Source organism: Schistocerca americana, chromosome 1, assembly GCF_021461395.2.
Source record: "Schistocerca americana isolate TAMUIC-IGC-003095 chromosome 1, iqSchAmer2.1, whole genome shotgun sequence".
In the NCBI taxonomy this organism is placed as follows: domain Eukaryota; kingdom Metazoa; phylum Arthropoda; class Insecta; order Orthoptera; family Acrididae; genus Schistocerca; species Schistocerca americana.
Genome location: NC_060119.1, coordinates 332,221,712 through 332,240,503, shown reverse-complemented (window position 1 = coordinate 332,240,503; position 18,792 = coordinate 332,221,712). Strand labels below are relative to the sequence as shown.

At 39.1% G+C, this 18,792-nt stretch overlaps 1 protein-coding gene across 1 annotated transcript in view; it reads left to right on the top strand.

Moving 5' to 3' along the window:
* LOC124599087 (mitochondrial carrier homolog 2-like) overlaps positions 1–15,496 on the top strand; it is a 47,376-nt gene extending 31,880 nt beyond the window's left edge. The window contains exons 6-7 of the mRNA XM_047136047.1: positions 6,231–6,298; positions 14,657–15,496. Coding sequence (XP_046992003.1) covers positions 6,231–6,298; positions 14,657–14,831 — 243 coding nt within the window. The 3' untranslated portion in view covers positions 14,832–15,496. The remainder of the gene's footprint in view (positions 1–6,230; positions 6,299–14,656) is intronic.
* Positions 15,497–18,792: the final 3,296 nt, after the last annotated feature.

The window sequence follows — 18,792 nt, the reverse complement described above, 5'->3', positions numbered from 1 at the left end:
GCTCCAACTACCATTCTACGTTCAAAGTCTAATAATTCCCGTTGTGTGACCATAATTGCATAAGAAACCTTTCCACATGAATCACCTTAGTACAAATGACAACGGCACCAATTCACTGCTCCTTTATAGCTTGTGAACGTGATACTATTGCCTTTGTAAATGTGCCTGCCTTTCTCACATGATATTTTTCACCTCAGTATGTTTGATGGACGAGTAGTTCAGTTTCATTTATGTAGTTGTTATTAATGCTGTTCGCATAAAAAGTGGTAGGTACATTATAAAGGCGAATTTATTGAGTTCTGTAAATCTTACTTCAAACCTTCCTCCAATTTGACCTGTCCTGACCTGTCCAGTGATAAGTAGAGGTATCAGATTTGTGGACCTCTAGAGTGGATGGTAGAGGAACCATTCTTTTGGTTTTTCAGGATGGCATTTGGCTCTCTCATCTGGGAAAAATGGATTTGGTGGGTTGGCAGAAACTACAGGAATTCGTAAGGGGTGCAGACGGCCGCAGCAAGACAGGTGGCATTCAGGAAAACTTTCTTTTTGATTAGCCAAATAAGGTAAAAGTGTCTGGTGACATTGGCCCATGTTTCTTCGTATTGATGTAGTGGTGGCAAATACCCCTGAAGATTATGCTTGCTGCTGGGGACCAGTGCAATAACTAGGTGCTGAGTGGCATCAGCGGCCAGTAGAGACAAGTGCAGCATACATGCAGTTCGTGGTGACTGTACTTAGCACAGTTGGTGGTGTGTAGGTGAAGTATGTGGTGTTGAGGCAGGGTGGCATAGCAACTCAAACTCCAGATGTCAACTTAGGAATGACAGGCTGATGATGACAGAGGCTGTCCATCAGATGCTGGAAGGTCCAGCAGTCATGTGGTTATGGTTGCTGGCTCCAACCTGCCTGGCAGCTTGGCCAGCAGATACTGGAGGTCGAGGGATGCTCTGCCAGTAGGTGCAATGCTGCGGTGCCAAGTAATGTGGGACACTTCGCAGTTTGGCTGTGTTGTCAGCTGCATGCATTCAGGATGGATAGTTGGAACACCAGTGTTGTGAAGCCTTGGCATGCAGAATTTCATATTTTTTCAGCAGCGTAGTGCACTGGCCCACATGAGTTATTTGGCACAAAATTGGATGTCAGACCATTTTGATATAGAATGAATTTTATCCTGTAGCAATGTGTGCACCAATTTGAAACTTCCTGGCAAATAAAAACTGTGTACCAGACTGGGACTCGATCCTGGGACTTCTCACAATCTGTGCTTAGCTTTGCTTTGCTTCTGCCAGTGCCTTATCTCTGAGCTTCCAAACTTCACGGAAGTTCTCCTGCATATATTGTGGGACTGGCATTCCAGGAACAAATGAGAGATGGCTTACCAACAGCCTGGGGGATTGTTTGCAGTAAAGCTGTGAGGGCAGGTTGTGTCATGCTAGGACAGCTCAGTCAGCAGAGCACTTGTATGCAAAAGGCAAACGTCCCAGATTATGTTGTTGTGTTTGTTTGTTATAATTTGTTTTTTTTTTTTTTTTGTAAAGCTAATGTTAAGTGGTGGACAGTCATTGTAGTGCCTTTAAATGTGTAACTGGTTTTCAGTATGCTTCAGATGCTGAGACTTGAAATACAATCCGTTTTCCTGTGTCAGCTGTAGTTTCTGAAATCCAACATAAATACCTTACTTAGGGTCGATTGTATAAACGTCGCTGACTGGAGATCAATTTTGACGTTAGTTCAGAAATTGAACTCTCTTCAGAATTACTCTCTATTATGTAACACTAAACTTCGATTCATCGAAGGTGGTTCAGTGTATATCTAAGATAGTGAGAAACATGCTTGGCAACACCACAGGAACTACTATCTTGCTGCCTATGCAAACATTAACTGAACATTGTAGGTACACAGTATTTATTATTGAAAAGGTCATGTTATGAAGATAAAGGAAAGTAAACAGACACAGAACCAATCTTTGAACTTCTCCCCATACAAAAAAGATTTTTTGCTGGAAATTGTGTGGAGCCAGTATAATGATACAACAGAGTGAAAAAGAAGCAGCTTAAATGATTTATCACTTGGTTATGAGAATGAGTTTGCTCTCTGTCATCCTCAGTAGACTCATCAGAATACTGAGATATCTAAAAAGTAAATGAAAGGAAACCAAATACCATAAGTCACATGGTGTAAGTTTCCTGCACACAGAACGCTGCCCTCCAAAGTGGCCCAGAATACTCAGAAAATAGAAAGTTATGTTGTTTCAGAACATATTGTTGTTATAATTATCTTTATGGCCAATACAGCAGACAAAGCAGTATCAGATGGAAAAAAAAAACCTAGAATTGATCTGAATTGGAACTTGAGTTCCTACATACGAGATAACCAAACGCAAGCTGTGAGCTACCGAAACAGTTGTACAAATGATGCCTAATAAATAACAACTCGCTAATCAACTTACATATACTTGCTTATTTCTCTGTTTTTCATCAGTGCTCACAATGTTGCCAGAGCAGTTTAGTCATGTTTGATAGTTCAAATATTGATATACGTTGTATTGTTGCTGCCACTAGAGCAGAGAGAGCACTTTTAAGAGACATTCAGTCATTATTGACTTGTCAATATCGGTATATGTAATTGTTCATGGTAAATATTTCGAATTTTCCTTTCTTACTCTGCTGCTAAGTGTCTGTAAAATGCCTTGAAGTTAATCACATAAATTGCGAGATGTCTCCGTGAATTGTTATGAAATAAATTATTATGTGCACTCATTACATATTTAGCTGGTAAGTCCCATAACCTAACCTTGTATATAGAACAAATTTTGTGAGCTTCAGCGGTGTGTGAATGCATATTTACATGTTAATAACAACTTCTTTATTATTTCAATTTGTGTTCGCACAAAAGTGTTCTTTTTATAATGTCGCACTATAAACTGATAAATATTTACCACAATATAATCTGGGATTAATGTTAATACAACTCAGATTTAAGAGTTAAGCTTAATTTGAGGCAATGTTTTGTACTAATCCAGGGTTGAATGCTTTATACAGTCATTATTATTATTATTATTATTATTATTATTATTATTGTTGTTATTATATAATTTTGCCTGCTCCATACTTCATGCAGGAAATTTTCTACACACACAGCCGAAACATGCTCCATCTCAGTTTAACGTGTTTATAAATTATTTCATGAAACTTGTTTTTATTTGCAGTGAGGACTGGATGATGTTATTTATGTCCAATGGCAAAGCTTTCTTTAAAAGGCCACTGTTTTCTCACCTAGTGTTGATCTGTAACTGTATAATCCTAAAAACATGTAAAGCACAGATACTTGGTGTATTTACCTTGCTAGAAACAAATTCACCATATTCAAATCAACCTCAATGGTCCATTAGCGATCGTAGTAAGAGATTTTAACCAAAACTATGGTTACTGTAGCCTGATTTTTATGCATACAAACTGAATAGCCAGTTGGGATGCACCTGTATAGGTTCCCATTGTGTAAAGGTACACACTTGAGGCTATCCTTGGTACAGTTTATAAATGTCATTCACTTGGTATCTGTTTTCTTACACAAAGTTTTGTTAGCAATCCTTTCAGGTTGTTACAGAAAATAAGTTAGTTTCCTTTTGTGAAGAATGGCAAAAAAAATTTCTCTCTTGCAGTAGAAAGTGATTTTGTTTCCCAGTCAGCCTAGAAACTAATAACTAGAGATTTCCTGTACATTCAGCATTGGCAATTCACGTTTCATGTGCTTCTGTTTATCGTTTGACTACTGTGCAAATGTTCTGTGCATATCTTGTACACAAGATGTGTCCAAGCCTTACCTTGTTCTCCAAATCGTACTTTGAAACAGGCTAAATACACTCTTTTTACAAAGTCAATTACACATTTCCTTTGCTGAACAAATGTGTACACCTCACTAACAAAACAAAACTCCTTTCGATGATTCAGACGTTTTCTGTGTCATGCAGCCATTTCAGTTCTCATGAAAAATGAGAAGACCATTACATTTAAATACAGCTTGTAGAACAGCATCATGGATGTACATAAGTAAATTTAGTTATTTAGATAGGTGACAATAAAATTTAATATTCAAAGCATTGTACTGTAATAAAGTGCACAAAATACACTGTAAAATATTTATCACTATCATTAAATGCATTAAGATTACACTGTTAAAAATTAATTTTTACAGATCAATCATTACATCAGCAACAATATCCAACACAATGTAGTGACTATCTCAAATGTTTATTCTGCTAAGTTCTGACATTGTATGTACCAAGTTGCTGCTGACATTTTTCAGTAAAATGCATATAATGAATACTAGCAACATCATGTGTTCATTGTTCGAAGCTCCAAAGTAGTAGCCATGAAGATGATGCTGCCATCTTTTGGCTAAATCCATATCTTTATTTGGAATGACAAGTAGTGAGCTTAGGCACACCTGTCTTAAAATATTTATTTATACTATAGATTGTGTACCAACATATTCATAAAATAATAAATATTGATTAAAAAGTAATCATAAATTACAATGTAAATAATTGTATCATCAATTTGTAGGAAACTAGAGTTGCTAGAACAAAATCGATGGTATTTTTGGAATCTTCAGCACCACACTTACACAGGATATGGGAAAAATTCCAGGCACTGCAAAACGGATTTTTCATTTCTTTCCCAGTGCAAGCGTTGGATTTCAGAAGATGTTTTCAGTTTTAAAGTAGCAACTTTTTTTGGGTGCTATGCTGATTGTAGTGATCGGAGATATTTTATTGTCGTAGTAATAAATTATACACCGATGGAAAAAATTGGAACTTCAAAACGTAATTAATGTAGAGTAATGAAATGTCAGGAATGCATTTGGCTAGATAAATATATTTAAGTGCTTAACATCGCAAGATCACAGGATAATGTAAGTGCGAGATAAGGCGTTGCAAATGTGAAATGCTGATACATTAATAACCAGTGTAACTGCCAGAATGCCGAATCCAAGAATACAAAGGTGCATGCATTGGGTTGTACAAATGTCAGATGTCTGTCTGTGGAATGGAGTTCCATGCCTGATGCACTTGGTTGGTCAATAAAGGGATGGTTAAGCTGTTCATGGATGACACTGGATTTGTCGTCTGGTGATGTCCCACATATGCTCGATTGGAGACAGATCTGGTGATAAAGCAGGCCAAGGCAACATGCCAACACTCCGCAGAGCGTGTTAGGTTATAAGGGCAGCATGTGGCCGAGGGTTATCCTATTGGAAACCCCCAGAGATGCTGTTCATGAATGGAAGTACAAAGGTCAAACCACCAGACTGACGCACGGAGCTGCAGTTAAGGTGCTTGGGATAACAACGAAAGTGCTCCTGCTGTCATATGAGTTCACACCCTGGACCATAGCTGGAGGTGTAGGCCCAGTGTGTCTAGCTACAATGCAGATAGATTGGTTGTAGGTTCTCAACTGGCCACCTGCTAACCAACACATGGCCATCACTGGTACCAAGGTGGAACCAGTTTTCATCAGAAAATACAAAAGACCACCATCTTTCCCCCTAATGAGATATCACTTGACACCACTGATGTTGCAAATGGCAGTGATGCGGGATCAGTGGAATGCTCACATTAGAGGGCTTTTACGTCAGAGCTCCTTGAAGAAAATGATTAGTAACAGTTCATTGTGTCACTGTGGTGCCAACTGCTCTCAAATTGGTACTGGAGAGAGCAGTGCAAATCCGCTAGAGCCATACATTTGAACACTATAGTCTTACCTCTCCGTAGTGCCACATGGGCATAGAACAATTATTCCACAGTATTCAAAAGGCAGATTAAAAAGTACAGTAAACAATAAGAATTAGCATAAGCTACAATTACACATCATACCCTTATTGGTTAAAATCAAAGCATATCTTGTTAATTAATATATTTATAGAACTTTTATTCAAAATATACTTTTCCTGTGATTTTCCAACTTAATACTCTGTTGAAAAAGTTCAACACATTCTTTTAAACAGGTCCAGGCATTATTCTTCTCAAGAGTATTCAAATTAGGAGGCAGTTTTAAAGGGTTATACGTAAGCCCTGAAATAGGTTGTTAGCAGCTGCTGTTAGTGAAGGCAATAAAGCTAACAAGAATGGTGATCAAATAAGAAAGCGGCCAGTGAAGTGATAGGCAGTGTGTTGTGTGTGCCTGTGAATGTTTCACTGAAGACTACAGTTTTACATTTTTTGTTTCCAGTTCTTCGTCTCTTCGCTGACTCATCCTTTCGTTGTAGTGAGCACATGTATGGCTGTTGTGGACTCTGGGTAAGTAAGAACTATGAGGGATATAATAGGAATTCATATGATGGAGCTTAACATTAGCAGGTGTAAAACCACTTGCCTTTCAAGAAAGTAAGCTGTTTCATAGTTAGGAATACACAGCGGGACACTTCCTTTAAAAATAAATGGTGGTCCAGGATTGTTTCGTATGTTAGAGAACTAGAGTTCAGTGATCAGTGTGGGGGTGGGGTGGGGTGGGGTGGAAGGGAGAGGGAGAGGGAGAGCGCAGGGGCACTAGTTTGGTTTGTTGAAGGATGTTGTCCTAAAGCTCAGCAATGTTTCTAGTGTTGTTTATGTACCTATTGATCTCTCATCAGTGCTCAGCTGTAGAATGAGTCCTTACCTTAACTCCTTCTGTTACTTGTATTCCTTCCTAGACGTTCATCTCTCAAGTTAGCATTTAAGTTGGAGATTAGAAGACTGTAACTCACAAATACTCTGTTCACATTCCAACAGTGGCGAAGAAGAAATGGACTTAACACATCCACAGTAAAATCACACGCGGTATTGTTTTTGAGGCACAGAGTGAATCTGCAAGTGAAAATAGCACTAGGCCCATATTACTTCGTTTTAAGATAGCAGTCAAGTACTTGGGACTCACCAATCATACGCTAACCTGGAAGGTGCCATGGCTACAAATTGAGAGATGGCTGTCAACATAATCAGAGCTGTGACAGGACTTCAGTGAGGATTAAACATCAGCACAACACTAGCACTATACCATATGTAGGTACATACAGTTATTGATCTGGGAATGCTTGTTACAGTTGTGCAACTGACACTTAACAGAATTAAAAAATGTCAGTATTAATAGCTGAGAATTTGTTTGGTAGCAGTGCACACCACTCCTGCCAACACATTCATGATTGAAGCATATGAACCTCTATTCCATCTACACCAGCAGTATGTCTGTTCAAAATTTCTTCTCAAAATGAAACAATATGAATCCAACATTCCAGAATCCAGTCACTTCAAAGTTCACCACACAGACTGGACACTTCTGAATCACCAAAACTCTTCCTCTCCTGATCCAAGCATATGTAGATACTCAGGAGATATCGTGGACTACCATTAGAGGCTCTAGGCCAAATAGGTTGTGTTACATTCCCTCTGAAACTGTCTAACATGAAATAATAACTGGTGTTACATTTGGCCATGAGACATACATTAACAATAAAACTTTGACACGGGTTTTAAGACAGTATTCAGAGGCAATATATGTTTACACTGAGGGCTCCAAAACAAGTAAACCTGTCAAGCACGCACACATGCACATGCACACACGCACGCAGATATTCTAACACTAATATTCTATAAATAGCTGTATATTTTATGTAAGTATAAGCTACTTATATGGCATTCAGCTTATTTTAAATGCTTAGAAATGTAACATTTTGCACTTCACAAAATGAAAACAGCGTTGGCACTGTATGACTACAGTATCACCCAGTCACAGTTGGAATCAGTCAACTCATATAAATACGTGGGTGTAACAGTTTGTGGCAGTGTGAAGTAAAATGATCAAATAGGTCCAGTGCTAGGTTAAGTAAGTAGCAGACTTTACTTTTTTGGTAGAATAGTGGGAAAATGCAGTCAATGTACAAAGAAGATGTCTTGTAAGACACCCTTTGTGGCCCATCGTAGAATATTGCTTAAGTGTTGGGCTTCATATCGTATAGGACTAACAAAGCATGAGCATGTACAAAGAAGGGCAGCACAAGTGGTCACAGTTTTGATTGACCCACGGGAGAGTTTAACAAATATTGAAAAAGCTGACCTGGAAGACACTTGAAGAAAGATGTCAACTATCCCACAAAAATCTACTTAAAAAGTTTCAGGAGGCCAGTTTGAGTGAGGAATGTGGAGAATATACTGCAGCCCTTTAGATATCATTTTCAAAGGGACCTCAAAGACAAGATAATACTAATAACAGCGTGACAGAGGCACTTAAGAAAGTATTTTTCTCACACACTGTTAGCAAGTTGAATAGAGAGAAAACCATATTTGGTACAACACAAAGTAAGTCTTGGGTGTGTGTGAAACAATATGGTCAGAAACATATAGGTCAGTAGACTTTTCTAAACATTTAATAGTCATCAAGAAAGTTCTAAGCAGTCTTCATATTGAGTGAAGCAGATATAGAAACATGCTCACAAGCAACATTCATGAAGTGTCCCAAGATTCTTTGCATCTGGAGCCATTTGTGAATGACTTAGTCTGTCAATGTTGACCTGCATTCTACACACTAGTAGTAAAATATAAATTTTTGGAGATTTTTTTGCAATCAGAGCTGCATTGGCAGAAACTTTGAGATTTCTGTGAAAGTAACAAGGATATGTAATTTTCTGTAAATTTAACTCTAAATGCTCAGAATGTCTGCAACCACACACACACACACACACACACACACACACACACACACACACACACACATACACACACACACTTTTAAACATTTGTGTGGCTCTTACATTACTAGAACTGAGATTTGAATGAAGATTTACAGAAAATGAGACATCTCTGCAAGCAATTTTCATTCATCCCACAGTTACAAAAACATAAATATCTGCGTCAAAGCTATGAAGAGAGGCTTTGAATTTCATGGTGTTGAAAGTCTTGAAGTAGTAGCTAGTGTGCTTTAGGAAGAAAATGGATTGTGACAGAAAAGTGATATTCATTTGAAAACTGAAGAGAGTACTGCTGAATTATATCACATTTCACCACTCACCTATTAGTCAGCGTGTCTCAAGTTTGTGTTTATTAACACCCTCAGTACCCGCCTGATAAGTGCCCATGTCTGCAGAATTCAGGCAATTTTAGATATGTCCAAAAATTAATGCCTCAGAAAATATTGAACATGTAAATACAAAATTAACAGTATTTTATGCCCAGTTCATCGTCTTTAATATGCAACTATGAACAAAACCAAGTTTGATATTACGTAGACAAATTAATTTATTACATGTGACAATGTTTTCATAAAATTGTCATACATTCAAATAAGTAGAGTGAATGAGTTCATATATACGTAATGACCAGGGCTAAATGTTGTAGCTGTACAGTCAAGGGCACCTTGCCATGGTTCGCACGTTTTGCATCACCCCAGTTCCCAGAACTCCTGAAGATATACATTGAACGTGGATGTTGTATCACAGACACAGTCCCTTCGACTGTTCAGAGATGTCACTAAACCCACCCAAAGATGTAAAGGACTCTGTATGAGTTGAGCCTATTACACGGAGGGTGTCCGACAGCTGATCAGTTCGTCATTCCACCAGGAAGGAGGTATACAGCTCGTGTTGTCTGTAGTTCAGAAATGCCCAGACAGTCAGTACCGCAGTCTAATCATGTCCACATTGTTACTTTGTGCCAGGAAGGGCTGTCAACAAGGGAAGTGTTCTCACGTCCCGGAGTGAACGAAAGTGATGTTGTTCGGACATGGAGGAGATACAGAGACAGGAACTGTCAATGACATGCCTTGCTCAGGCAGCCCAAGGGCTACTACTGCAGTGGATGACGGCTACCTATGAATTATGGCTCAGAGGAACCCTGACAGCAACGCCACCATGTTGAATAATTCTTTTCGTGCAGCCACAGGATGTCATGTCATGTTATGACTCACTACGCACAATAGGTTGCGTGATGTGCAATTGCACTCCCGACGTCCATGGCGAGGTCCATCTTTGCAACCAAGACACCATGCAGTATGGTACAGATGGACCCAACAACATGCCGAACGGACTGCTCAGGATTGGCATCACGTTCTCTTCACCAATTAGTGTTGCATATGCCTTCAACCCGACAATTGTCAGAGACGTGTATGGAAGCAATCCGATCAGGCTGAACACCTTAGACACACTGTAAAGTGAGAGCAGCAAGGTGGAGGTTCCCTGCTGTTTTGGGGTGGCATTATGTATGACGTACGCCACTGGTGGCCATGGAAGGGGCCATAACGGCTGTACGATACGTGAATGCCCTCCTCCGACCGATAGTGCAACCACATCGGAAGCATATTGGCGAGGCATTCGTCTTCATGTTAGACAATTTGCGCCCCCATCATGCGCATCTTGTGAATGACTTCCTTCAGGATAACGACATTGCTTGACTAGAGTGGTCAGCATGTTCTCCAGACATGAACCCTACCGAACATGCCTGTGATGGATGGAAAATGGCTGTTTATAGACGATGTGACCCACCAACCACTCTGAGGGATCTACGCCAAATCACTGTTGAGGAGTGGGACAGTTTGGACCAACAGTGCCTTGATGAACTTGCGGATAGTATGCCACGACAAATACAGGCATCCATCAATGCAAGAGGACGTGATACTGGGTATTAGAGGTACTGGTGTGTACAGGAATCTGGACCACCGCCTCTGAAGGTCTCACTGTATGGTGGCAAAACATGCAAAGTGTGGTTTTCATTAGCAGTAAAAAGGGCAGAAATTATGTTTATTTTGATCTCTACTCCAATTTTCTGTACAGGTTCTGGAACTCTCGGATTCGAGATGATGCAAAACTGTTTTTGATGTGTGTAGTAAGTTTAACGTGTTTCTTAGGTATTTCAGCCTCTTCCATTACATTCCGCAATGCCACTCATGAAATGCTATCACAGGCTTGTTTAAAATCGATATAAAGCTGGTGTATATTTATTTGATCTTTGTAGCATTTTTCAAATATTATGTGCAGTGTGAATATCTGGTCAGTTGTTGACTTACTTCTAAAGATACTCTGATAGCTTTCAACCTCTCTTCCACATAGGGAGTAAGCCTCCTAATTTGGATCTTGGAGAACATTTTATACGTGCTATTTAGCAGGGAGATTCCTTGATAGTTACGCCAGTTTAATGTATCTCCTTTTTTTGTGTTTGGGGCACATTATAGCCATGTTACATGCCATTGGCATGCTCTTCTCCTGCCAGATGCTCAGTATTCGTTTGTGTATTGCTTTCCACAGTGTTCCCCCACCATATTTGAGTAGTTTAGTCTGTATCTGATCTTCTCCCAGTGCCTTGTTTTTTAAGGTCTGAAGAGCTTGTTTCCATTCTCTTAGTGTGGGGTCTGGTTTTAAGACCTCTGTACCATAAAAGTTATATCCACCAGTTCCTCTTGTTCTAATTCTTCTACTTCTGGGTTCAGTGACTCATCGAATTATTCTGCCCATTTGTTACTCTCCCCTATCAAATCATCTTCATTACACATAAATATATTTATCCTGGCTTGAAACCCAGCCTTTCCTCCTTTGATCTTTTGGTATGTTTCACAAATTTGCTTCTCTTCTTCTAGCTGTTCAATTTCTTCTTTTCTAGTGTTTATTTCTTCTGTCTGCAAATCCTCTTAGCAACACAGCACTTCCCATTATATTCATTCAGATTGACTCTAGTTCTTCTCTGAAATAATTTCATTCGTGCTGTCTTATGCTCCTCAATTCTTCTCATACATTCTTCACCAAACCAATGTGTCTTCCTTTGAGCCTGTGTGTGTTCCAAAACCTCGACAGTTGCCTTGAGGATTGCAGTCTTACATTGTTTCCACATTATTTCTTTGTGTTCATTTGACATTTCGGTATCATTTTTAATCACCTCTTTTGTTTGTGGTCTTTTTGTTTACTCAGTAGTGAGATCCTTTATCTGTATTTGTCACTAGATGATGATCTGGATTGCAATCAGCTCCATGTTGGCTCCTGACATCTATTATGTTTTAATCTTAACATGGACATCCATCCATTGATTGGTTCTAAGTGCATCACCGCTTGTTTCAGTCATTTAGTGACCACAAAACCTGTTCCAAAGGTATTCATTGTCCTGCACTACAAAAGATAGTGAAATTTCCGGAGTTCATTATGTCATTTCCCTTTCACCTAATTTCCTGGAGAGCCAATATTTTTGTACCGTAGTTGCTTACTTGTGTTATCAGGTGACGCAGTGCTCCAGCTTGGTATAGGCTCCGCACATTCCTCGTTTGTATTTACGTATATCTTATCCTTTGTTTTCTGGGGTTGTCATCAAACTAACTGTCCAACTTATTCCTTTGTTAGCATTTGAAACAATCGATTTTTACTGGGGAAGACTGTTAATCTTACACCCAGCCATTTGGGGAGGTTGCCCCTTACAGCTCACCAGGTAGCTGGCTCCATTTACAGGGGAGCATTCTAAGCCATTATAAATCCCTTTCCTGACTGCGAGGCAGCAGTTAGTAGTTGGGAACTCCTCTCCTTTCTTCTAACCCATTGGCCCTCATGCCTGCTGATTTTGGTCCATACCATGTATTTTATTACCTGGTACCCTCCATATCTGGATAATGTTCCTCTATCTGCCACCTGGGAAGGCACCCCAATGAGGGACCAGCAACGCCACACAGGCTTTTTCAATTTAGCTGTAACCAAAACCTTAGGTATAGACTTTCTGTCTTTATTTACAGTCCCAGTGCCAGTACCTTTGTGAAATAACTGCTCAGTGAGTTCTGGGCTAGGATAACATCTATTTAAATAAACAGTGTCCTTTATTTAAACAATTTCTGCTAGGCAGCAGCTTCATAACAACTGTTGACAATGAATTGTCAGTGGTGTGTTTTCCGGTATAAACTTTTTAAGTTTACATGTGGGGACAGTTAGCTTCAGCAATTCTTTGTAATTTCAGTCCTTACTTATGTAGTTTATTCTGCATGTAAGTACAAAGACTGACAGTCACGAAATGGGCAGTTTTTCAGAAGGACCAAAGCTTGGATGCATCGCTCTTTCAAATTACTGTAGTAAGGAAGCACTTTGAAAAGTGGATGAAAACTGCCACCTCCTAATTTGTTTTGGTCAGTTATCAACAATATGCAGACTTGATAGTATCCGCTTGAAATTGAAGTGACTCATTATTTGCGGACAAAAATTTCAATGGACCATGTTAATAGTGCTTCAGTAATCTGATAATTTTGGCCTATGTGACTGAAACATGATGCCCAAGAAGTGTCTTAATTTCAGCTAGAGAAACTAACTTCCAGGAACTGAGTACACTGACTGAGGTTCAGTTCATTTTTGCTATGCTTTCTTTGAATTGTTTGTGATGTATACAGATTTGTTTGCAAATTATGTCATTGTCAGTTATGAATGTACTAACACAATCAAGCGCTAAACTCGAGCGAACATTGTCCACATGAATTAGTCTCTTGAGTTGTGTTCACATTTATAACTGGAGCAGTGTCACATTCACTCCATTCACCAATTTCTGTTGTGGAAGGAACAGTGGTACTTTACATAATATCATTATAACTACTGTAGCCTTCTGATGAACTGATTTCAACTGAAGCTTCAGCTAAAAAAAGGGAGAAGACATAAAAACTACAAGTTCTGTAAAGTTATACACGCTATTTGTCTGATTTTGCTAAGCACTGTTAATATATGTTTTTATAGAAGTTTACCAAAAAACGTACCTTTAAAGACACCCATATCAACCAAATCATAACCTTCACCATCTAGGACATCGATAGTGTTTCCATAATTCAGCAGATCAGCAGTTTCATCATCAGATAAATCACAGCATGCCATTTCTCTTACACAGAATACCAGTGATGTGCTCAGTCTACGGGTGAAGATGGTAACTCATAATGAACAAAATACTATGAAAACAAGGTACTTGTTCATGCAATCTATCCATGCAACTGATAACTAACAATATAAACAATGTATATCAGTAATCAGAGGTGCAAAAACAATGCACAGTGCTCTTTAATCAGCAGAATATGCTGGCCGTGAAACCTATAGGTTTGGCACTAATGGAATGGCACACGGCCTGTGCAAATGTACAGGCTTGGCACTGAGAGTGTTAAGTACCTACAGAGAGAGATTAAGAGAGATAAATTTCCAAGTACCTGATGTATATGACTTTCCTTAAAATAGATGAAACTTCTTTTGGTTTTTTGTGAAAAATAGTAGATTTCCTATTTCCCATTATAATTTTCCCAAAACTTTATTATACAATATAATTCCATATTTCAGTTGTAGGTTTACAGCACCAAAGAAAAGAGGCAAAACATTCAGTTAATTCCAAATGTAGTTTTTATGTACCACCTATTCTTAAATAGTAAATTTTAATACCAGTATTTATCACGCACAGAAGTTGTTCCTTTTTGTATTTTATCAAAATAGATGTGTCAAGTAGAACAGTATTTTGAGTTTTTTACGTAACTCGCATGCAATTACCAGTTCTCAACAAGTATCTGCTGTGTTTTGTAAACTTGTACCTGCTGTGCATTATTGCCAAAAAATAAAGGTGTGTGTGTGTGTGTGTGTGTGTGTGTGTGTGTGTGTGTGTGTGTGTGAATTTTTTGCAGTTAAAGACAACCTTTTTCAATTTTAGGTTAGCAGCTGGGAGGCCACCACACATGCCATTGTACACATCGTGGATTTGTTGCTGGTCTCATCTGAGTAGAGCTAAACAGCTTAAACGTGGATCCAGCCTGGTGTTCAGATATTATACAGGACCCTACTCTGTTCCCACAAATGATTCCAAGAATATTGAGAAAACTATGTGATGAAATAGTTGAATGTCTGTCCTGGAGCAGATCTCCTCATTTATTTTATTTTTTTTTACACTCTAACAAGTACAAAGAGCACATTAGTAGTTTTAAGCAAAGGTATTTACATGATGTTACTCGGAGGTTGGGGAATCATGACAGTTATTTATCATGTACCTTTGTTGTATACAGACATTAGTTCAGGATAATGCATCTTTCAAAGACTCAGATGGTGATTGTATTATATTCTGGAAGTGGTTGTGGATCAGTACCTATTAGTAACAGTGAAATATTCATGTACTAACAGGTCTGTCTTTCTGGACCAGAAACAGGTTTATAGAGCCCTCTTTTTCAACTTCATAGTGTGCCAGAGTGTATTACACACGGATTTGACTCTGAAATGCACTGTTAAAGGTGTGTGCATTTTGTCATTGCAGATACCCCGACTTCTGTATAGTGTTGTTTTTAAGTAAAAAGTACGTAACGGGAGGACAGTTTTGTGATCAAAGCTGTTTAATTGGTTTATACTTTGTAATTTGTTGGTTTTTGTGCAGGAGACTTGAAACACATTTTATATAATGAAATACTTCTTTGTACAGTAGTTGTAACGTTAATGCTGTAGTACTTTTTTTACAAATCTGTAACATACTATTATACAGAATAAATACATAGTACCACAAAGAGATTTGTCGTTGATTTCATTAATTGGCCAAAATCTGCATTTCTTTCTTTGGTGTTTCAGTTTAGATTATTATTAAGTGCAAGATTTAGCAAACTAGAAAAGTAGTATTTCTCAAATTTAGATCTGTCTGTTGTTGTGTGAAAACCTTGTAGTTTCTGGAGATGACGTGAATGACTACACTTGAGCAACAGATGTACTCTGTGAAATAATCGAGAATTGGATCCTGTCACCATGGTAAATTGAATAACTCAGTATGAGTGGGATTATGTTGGATCTTTTAATGGCTGCTAGCAGCAGAATGAAATGCAGTATGGATGAAAGGTGTGATGTTAGTGAATTTGGTTGTTGCCAGCTCATGCAGCTGCTGGGCCCATGACATTACAGTGTCAAGGGTTTACTAGGAGTACCTCTATTTGAGGAAAATCTCTGTAGCCAGAGTCAACTGTCTCGCAAGAAATTATGTGGATAGTGGGTTGTCATTCATCATCACAGATAGTAAGAGTGGGTAGATTGGAGACAGTGTATTACATTACTAAGATTCCAGTGCTTTACAACAGCTGTTCAGAAGCTGTAACACCCAGGAAGCCTTCGAGCTACATGTGTGTCTCAGATCCAGCTACAAGAGATCTCCATGACATGAGCAGCAGCTGTGGATTATAATAGTTCTCTAATGGTTTTAGTATCTCACAGTCTACCCCAAATTCCAGTAAAATACAATCTTTGATAACAGTTACAATATTGGAAAGAAGCCTGTTTAAGATCTTGAATTAAAATTATTATAGTGCTTCTGTCAAATGAAGAAAATTTTTTCCCATAGGACATTATGATTTTATTGCAATCAAAAGATTCCTCCTTGGAAAAAGGACACAGAGTATTCTTCACTAAACAGTTTATGCACCATCTCTAATAACCTCGTGTTCAATTCACTGCTGAAACATAATCTTCCCTTCCTTGCAAACTGGCACCAAATACAGGGCGTTTCAAAAAGAAAGAGCAGATTTCAAACATTTATTTCTCAAAAACTACAAATGATAGAAACACAATTCAAACGTTTCTTGTCAGAGAAAGGTTCAAAGTTTTTCAATGGTCCGCGCAGAAGTTCCATGCAAATCCGCAGTGGCGCTGGCGTTTGTTTGTAGGAAAATGGCGACGACACCACAGGAACGATCATTTTGTGTGCTGCAATTTGCAAAGTTAGAGTCCATTGTTGGTGTGCAACGTGCATTCCGCCGTCAATTCAACAAACAGCCGCCTCGTCATAAGCAAATTTATGAGTGGCATCACAGATTCGTAGAAGATGGTTGCATCTGCAAGCGAAAAGCACGGGTCGTCCACGCACATCGGATGAAAATGTCGAGCGTGTCCGTGCAGCTTACGAAAGGAGCCCTAGAAAATCCACGGCACGGGCAAGTCACGAACTAAACATGTCTAAAACAACGGTATGGCGCGTTCTGAGTAACCGTCTGCACATGAAGCCGTACAAACTGCAGTTATTGCAAGCATTGCGTCCTGACGACCACAACAAAAGGTTCGAATTTTCAACTGCAATTCTACAGGACATGGAAGAGGACAATTTTGCCGAACGATTAATTTTTTCAGATGAATCAACGTTTCACATTTCTGGTAAAGTTAATCGGCATAACGTACGAATTTGGGCGAGTGAAACTCCGAGGGACGTTATTCAACATGAAAGAGACTCACCAAAGGTTAACGTCTTTTGTGCAATTTCGGTAAACAAAGTTTATGGACCTTTCTTTTTCATGGAGAAAACTATCACAGGAACCATTTACCTGGACATGTTAGAAAACTGGCTATTTCCTCAACTTCAGGAAGATTCAAATCACTTCATCTTCATGCAAGATGGTGCCCCACCACACTTCTCTGAACCTGTACGACGGTACCTAAATAACACCATTCCAGGACGGTGGATTGGAAGAGCAGGAGCACAAGATCAATGTCATCGTCTGTGGCCTCCCAGGTCACCAGACCTTACTCCCTGCGATTTTTATTTGTGGGGGTACATAAAGGACTGTGTTTATGTCCCACCTATGCCCGCTACTCTTCAAGAGGTACGACATCGAATTGTTGCGGCCGTGAATTCGGTAACTAAAGACCAGTTGCGTCGTGTGTGGCAAGAAATGAGATACCGGTTTGATATTTGTCGTGTAACAAATGGTGCTCATATTGAGGTACAGTTTTGATATTTGTTGTGTAACATTTGGTACTCATATTGAGTGAAGGACCGTTGGAATTGTGTTTCTATCATTTGTAGTTTTTGAGAAATAAATGTTTGAAATCTGCTCTTTCTTTTTGAAACGCCCTGTATATGAACGTGAACTGTTGATGAGAAAAGCATTGTGGAAGAGGCTTTTACGGAAGCACACCCAAAGTGCTTTAGTGAAGAAAGACACACACAAATTATTTTTCATTAGTTAAGGTATCCCCCCCCCCTCCCCCCCATTAACCATGGACCTTGCCGTTGGTGGGGAGGCTTGCATGCCTCAGCGATACAGATAACCGTACCATAGGTGCAACCACAATGGAGGGGTATCTGTTCAGAGGCCAGACAAATGTGTGGTTTCTGAAGAGGGGCAGCAGCCTTTTCAGTAGTTGTAGGGACAACAGTCTGGATGATTGACTGATCTGGCCTTGTAACACTAACCAAAATGGCCTTGCTGTGCTGGTACTGCAAACGGCTGAAAGCAAGGGGAAACTACAGCTGTAATTTTTCCCGAGGTCATGCAGCTTTACTGGTAGCATGGAGAGCTGCACCAAACCAGTCTTTGGACTGAAGACCACAACAACACTTAACGTATTTCACCCCTGTAGTAAGAAACATTTTCAGTTTGTTAATAAAAAAGGGTATTTTCATACAGAATAAATGTAACAATACCTATTACACAATATAAAAGTACAGAAGTCCTATCAAGTGTACATAACAACACCAATTCTTGTAACCCAAATTATTGGGCAAGTTGATGACCAGTTCGTGGCAGGGGCTTTGTCTTCTTATCTTGGTGCGTAATGTTCGTTGAAATTTGCATCACTTTTATTTCAGCGTAATAAATTTTTCCTGAGACAATGTTGTCTAGTATCAATGTGTTTAGTGTGGTCTTTGTATTTAGTTGGCTTTGATAGGTCAATTGCACATTCAGTGTCTGACAACTTAATTAAGCCTTCTTTCTGGTTGTTGGAGCGAGGGTGCTTCCTGACAGCCGGAAGTAAATAAATGCCAAGTGTTGTTCTTGTCTCCAAAGCAAGTGTCGTGGGTACGTTCTTGCAGTTCCATGAAATTGC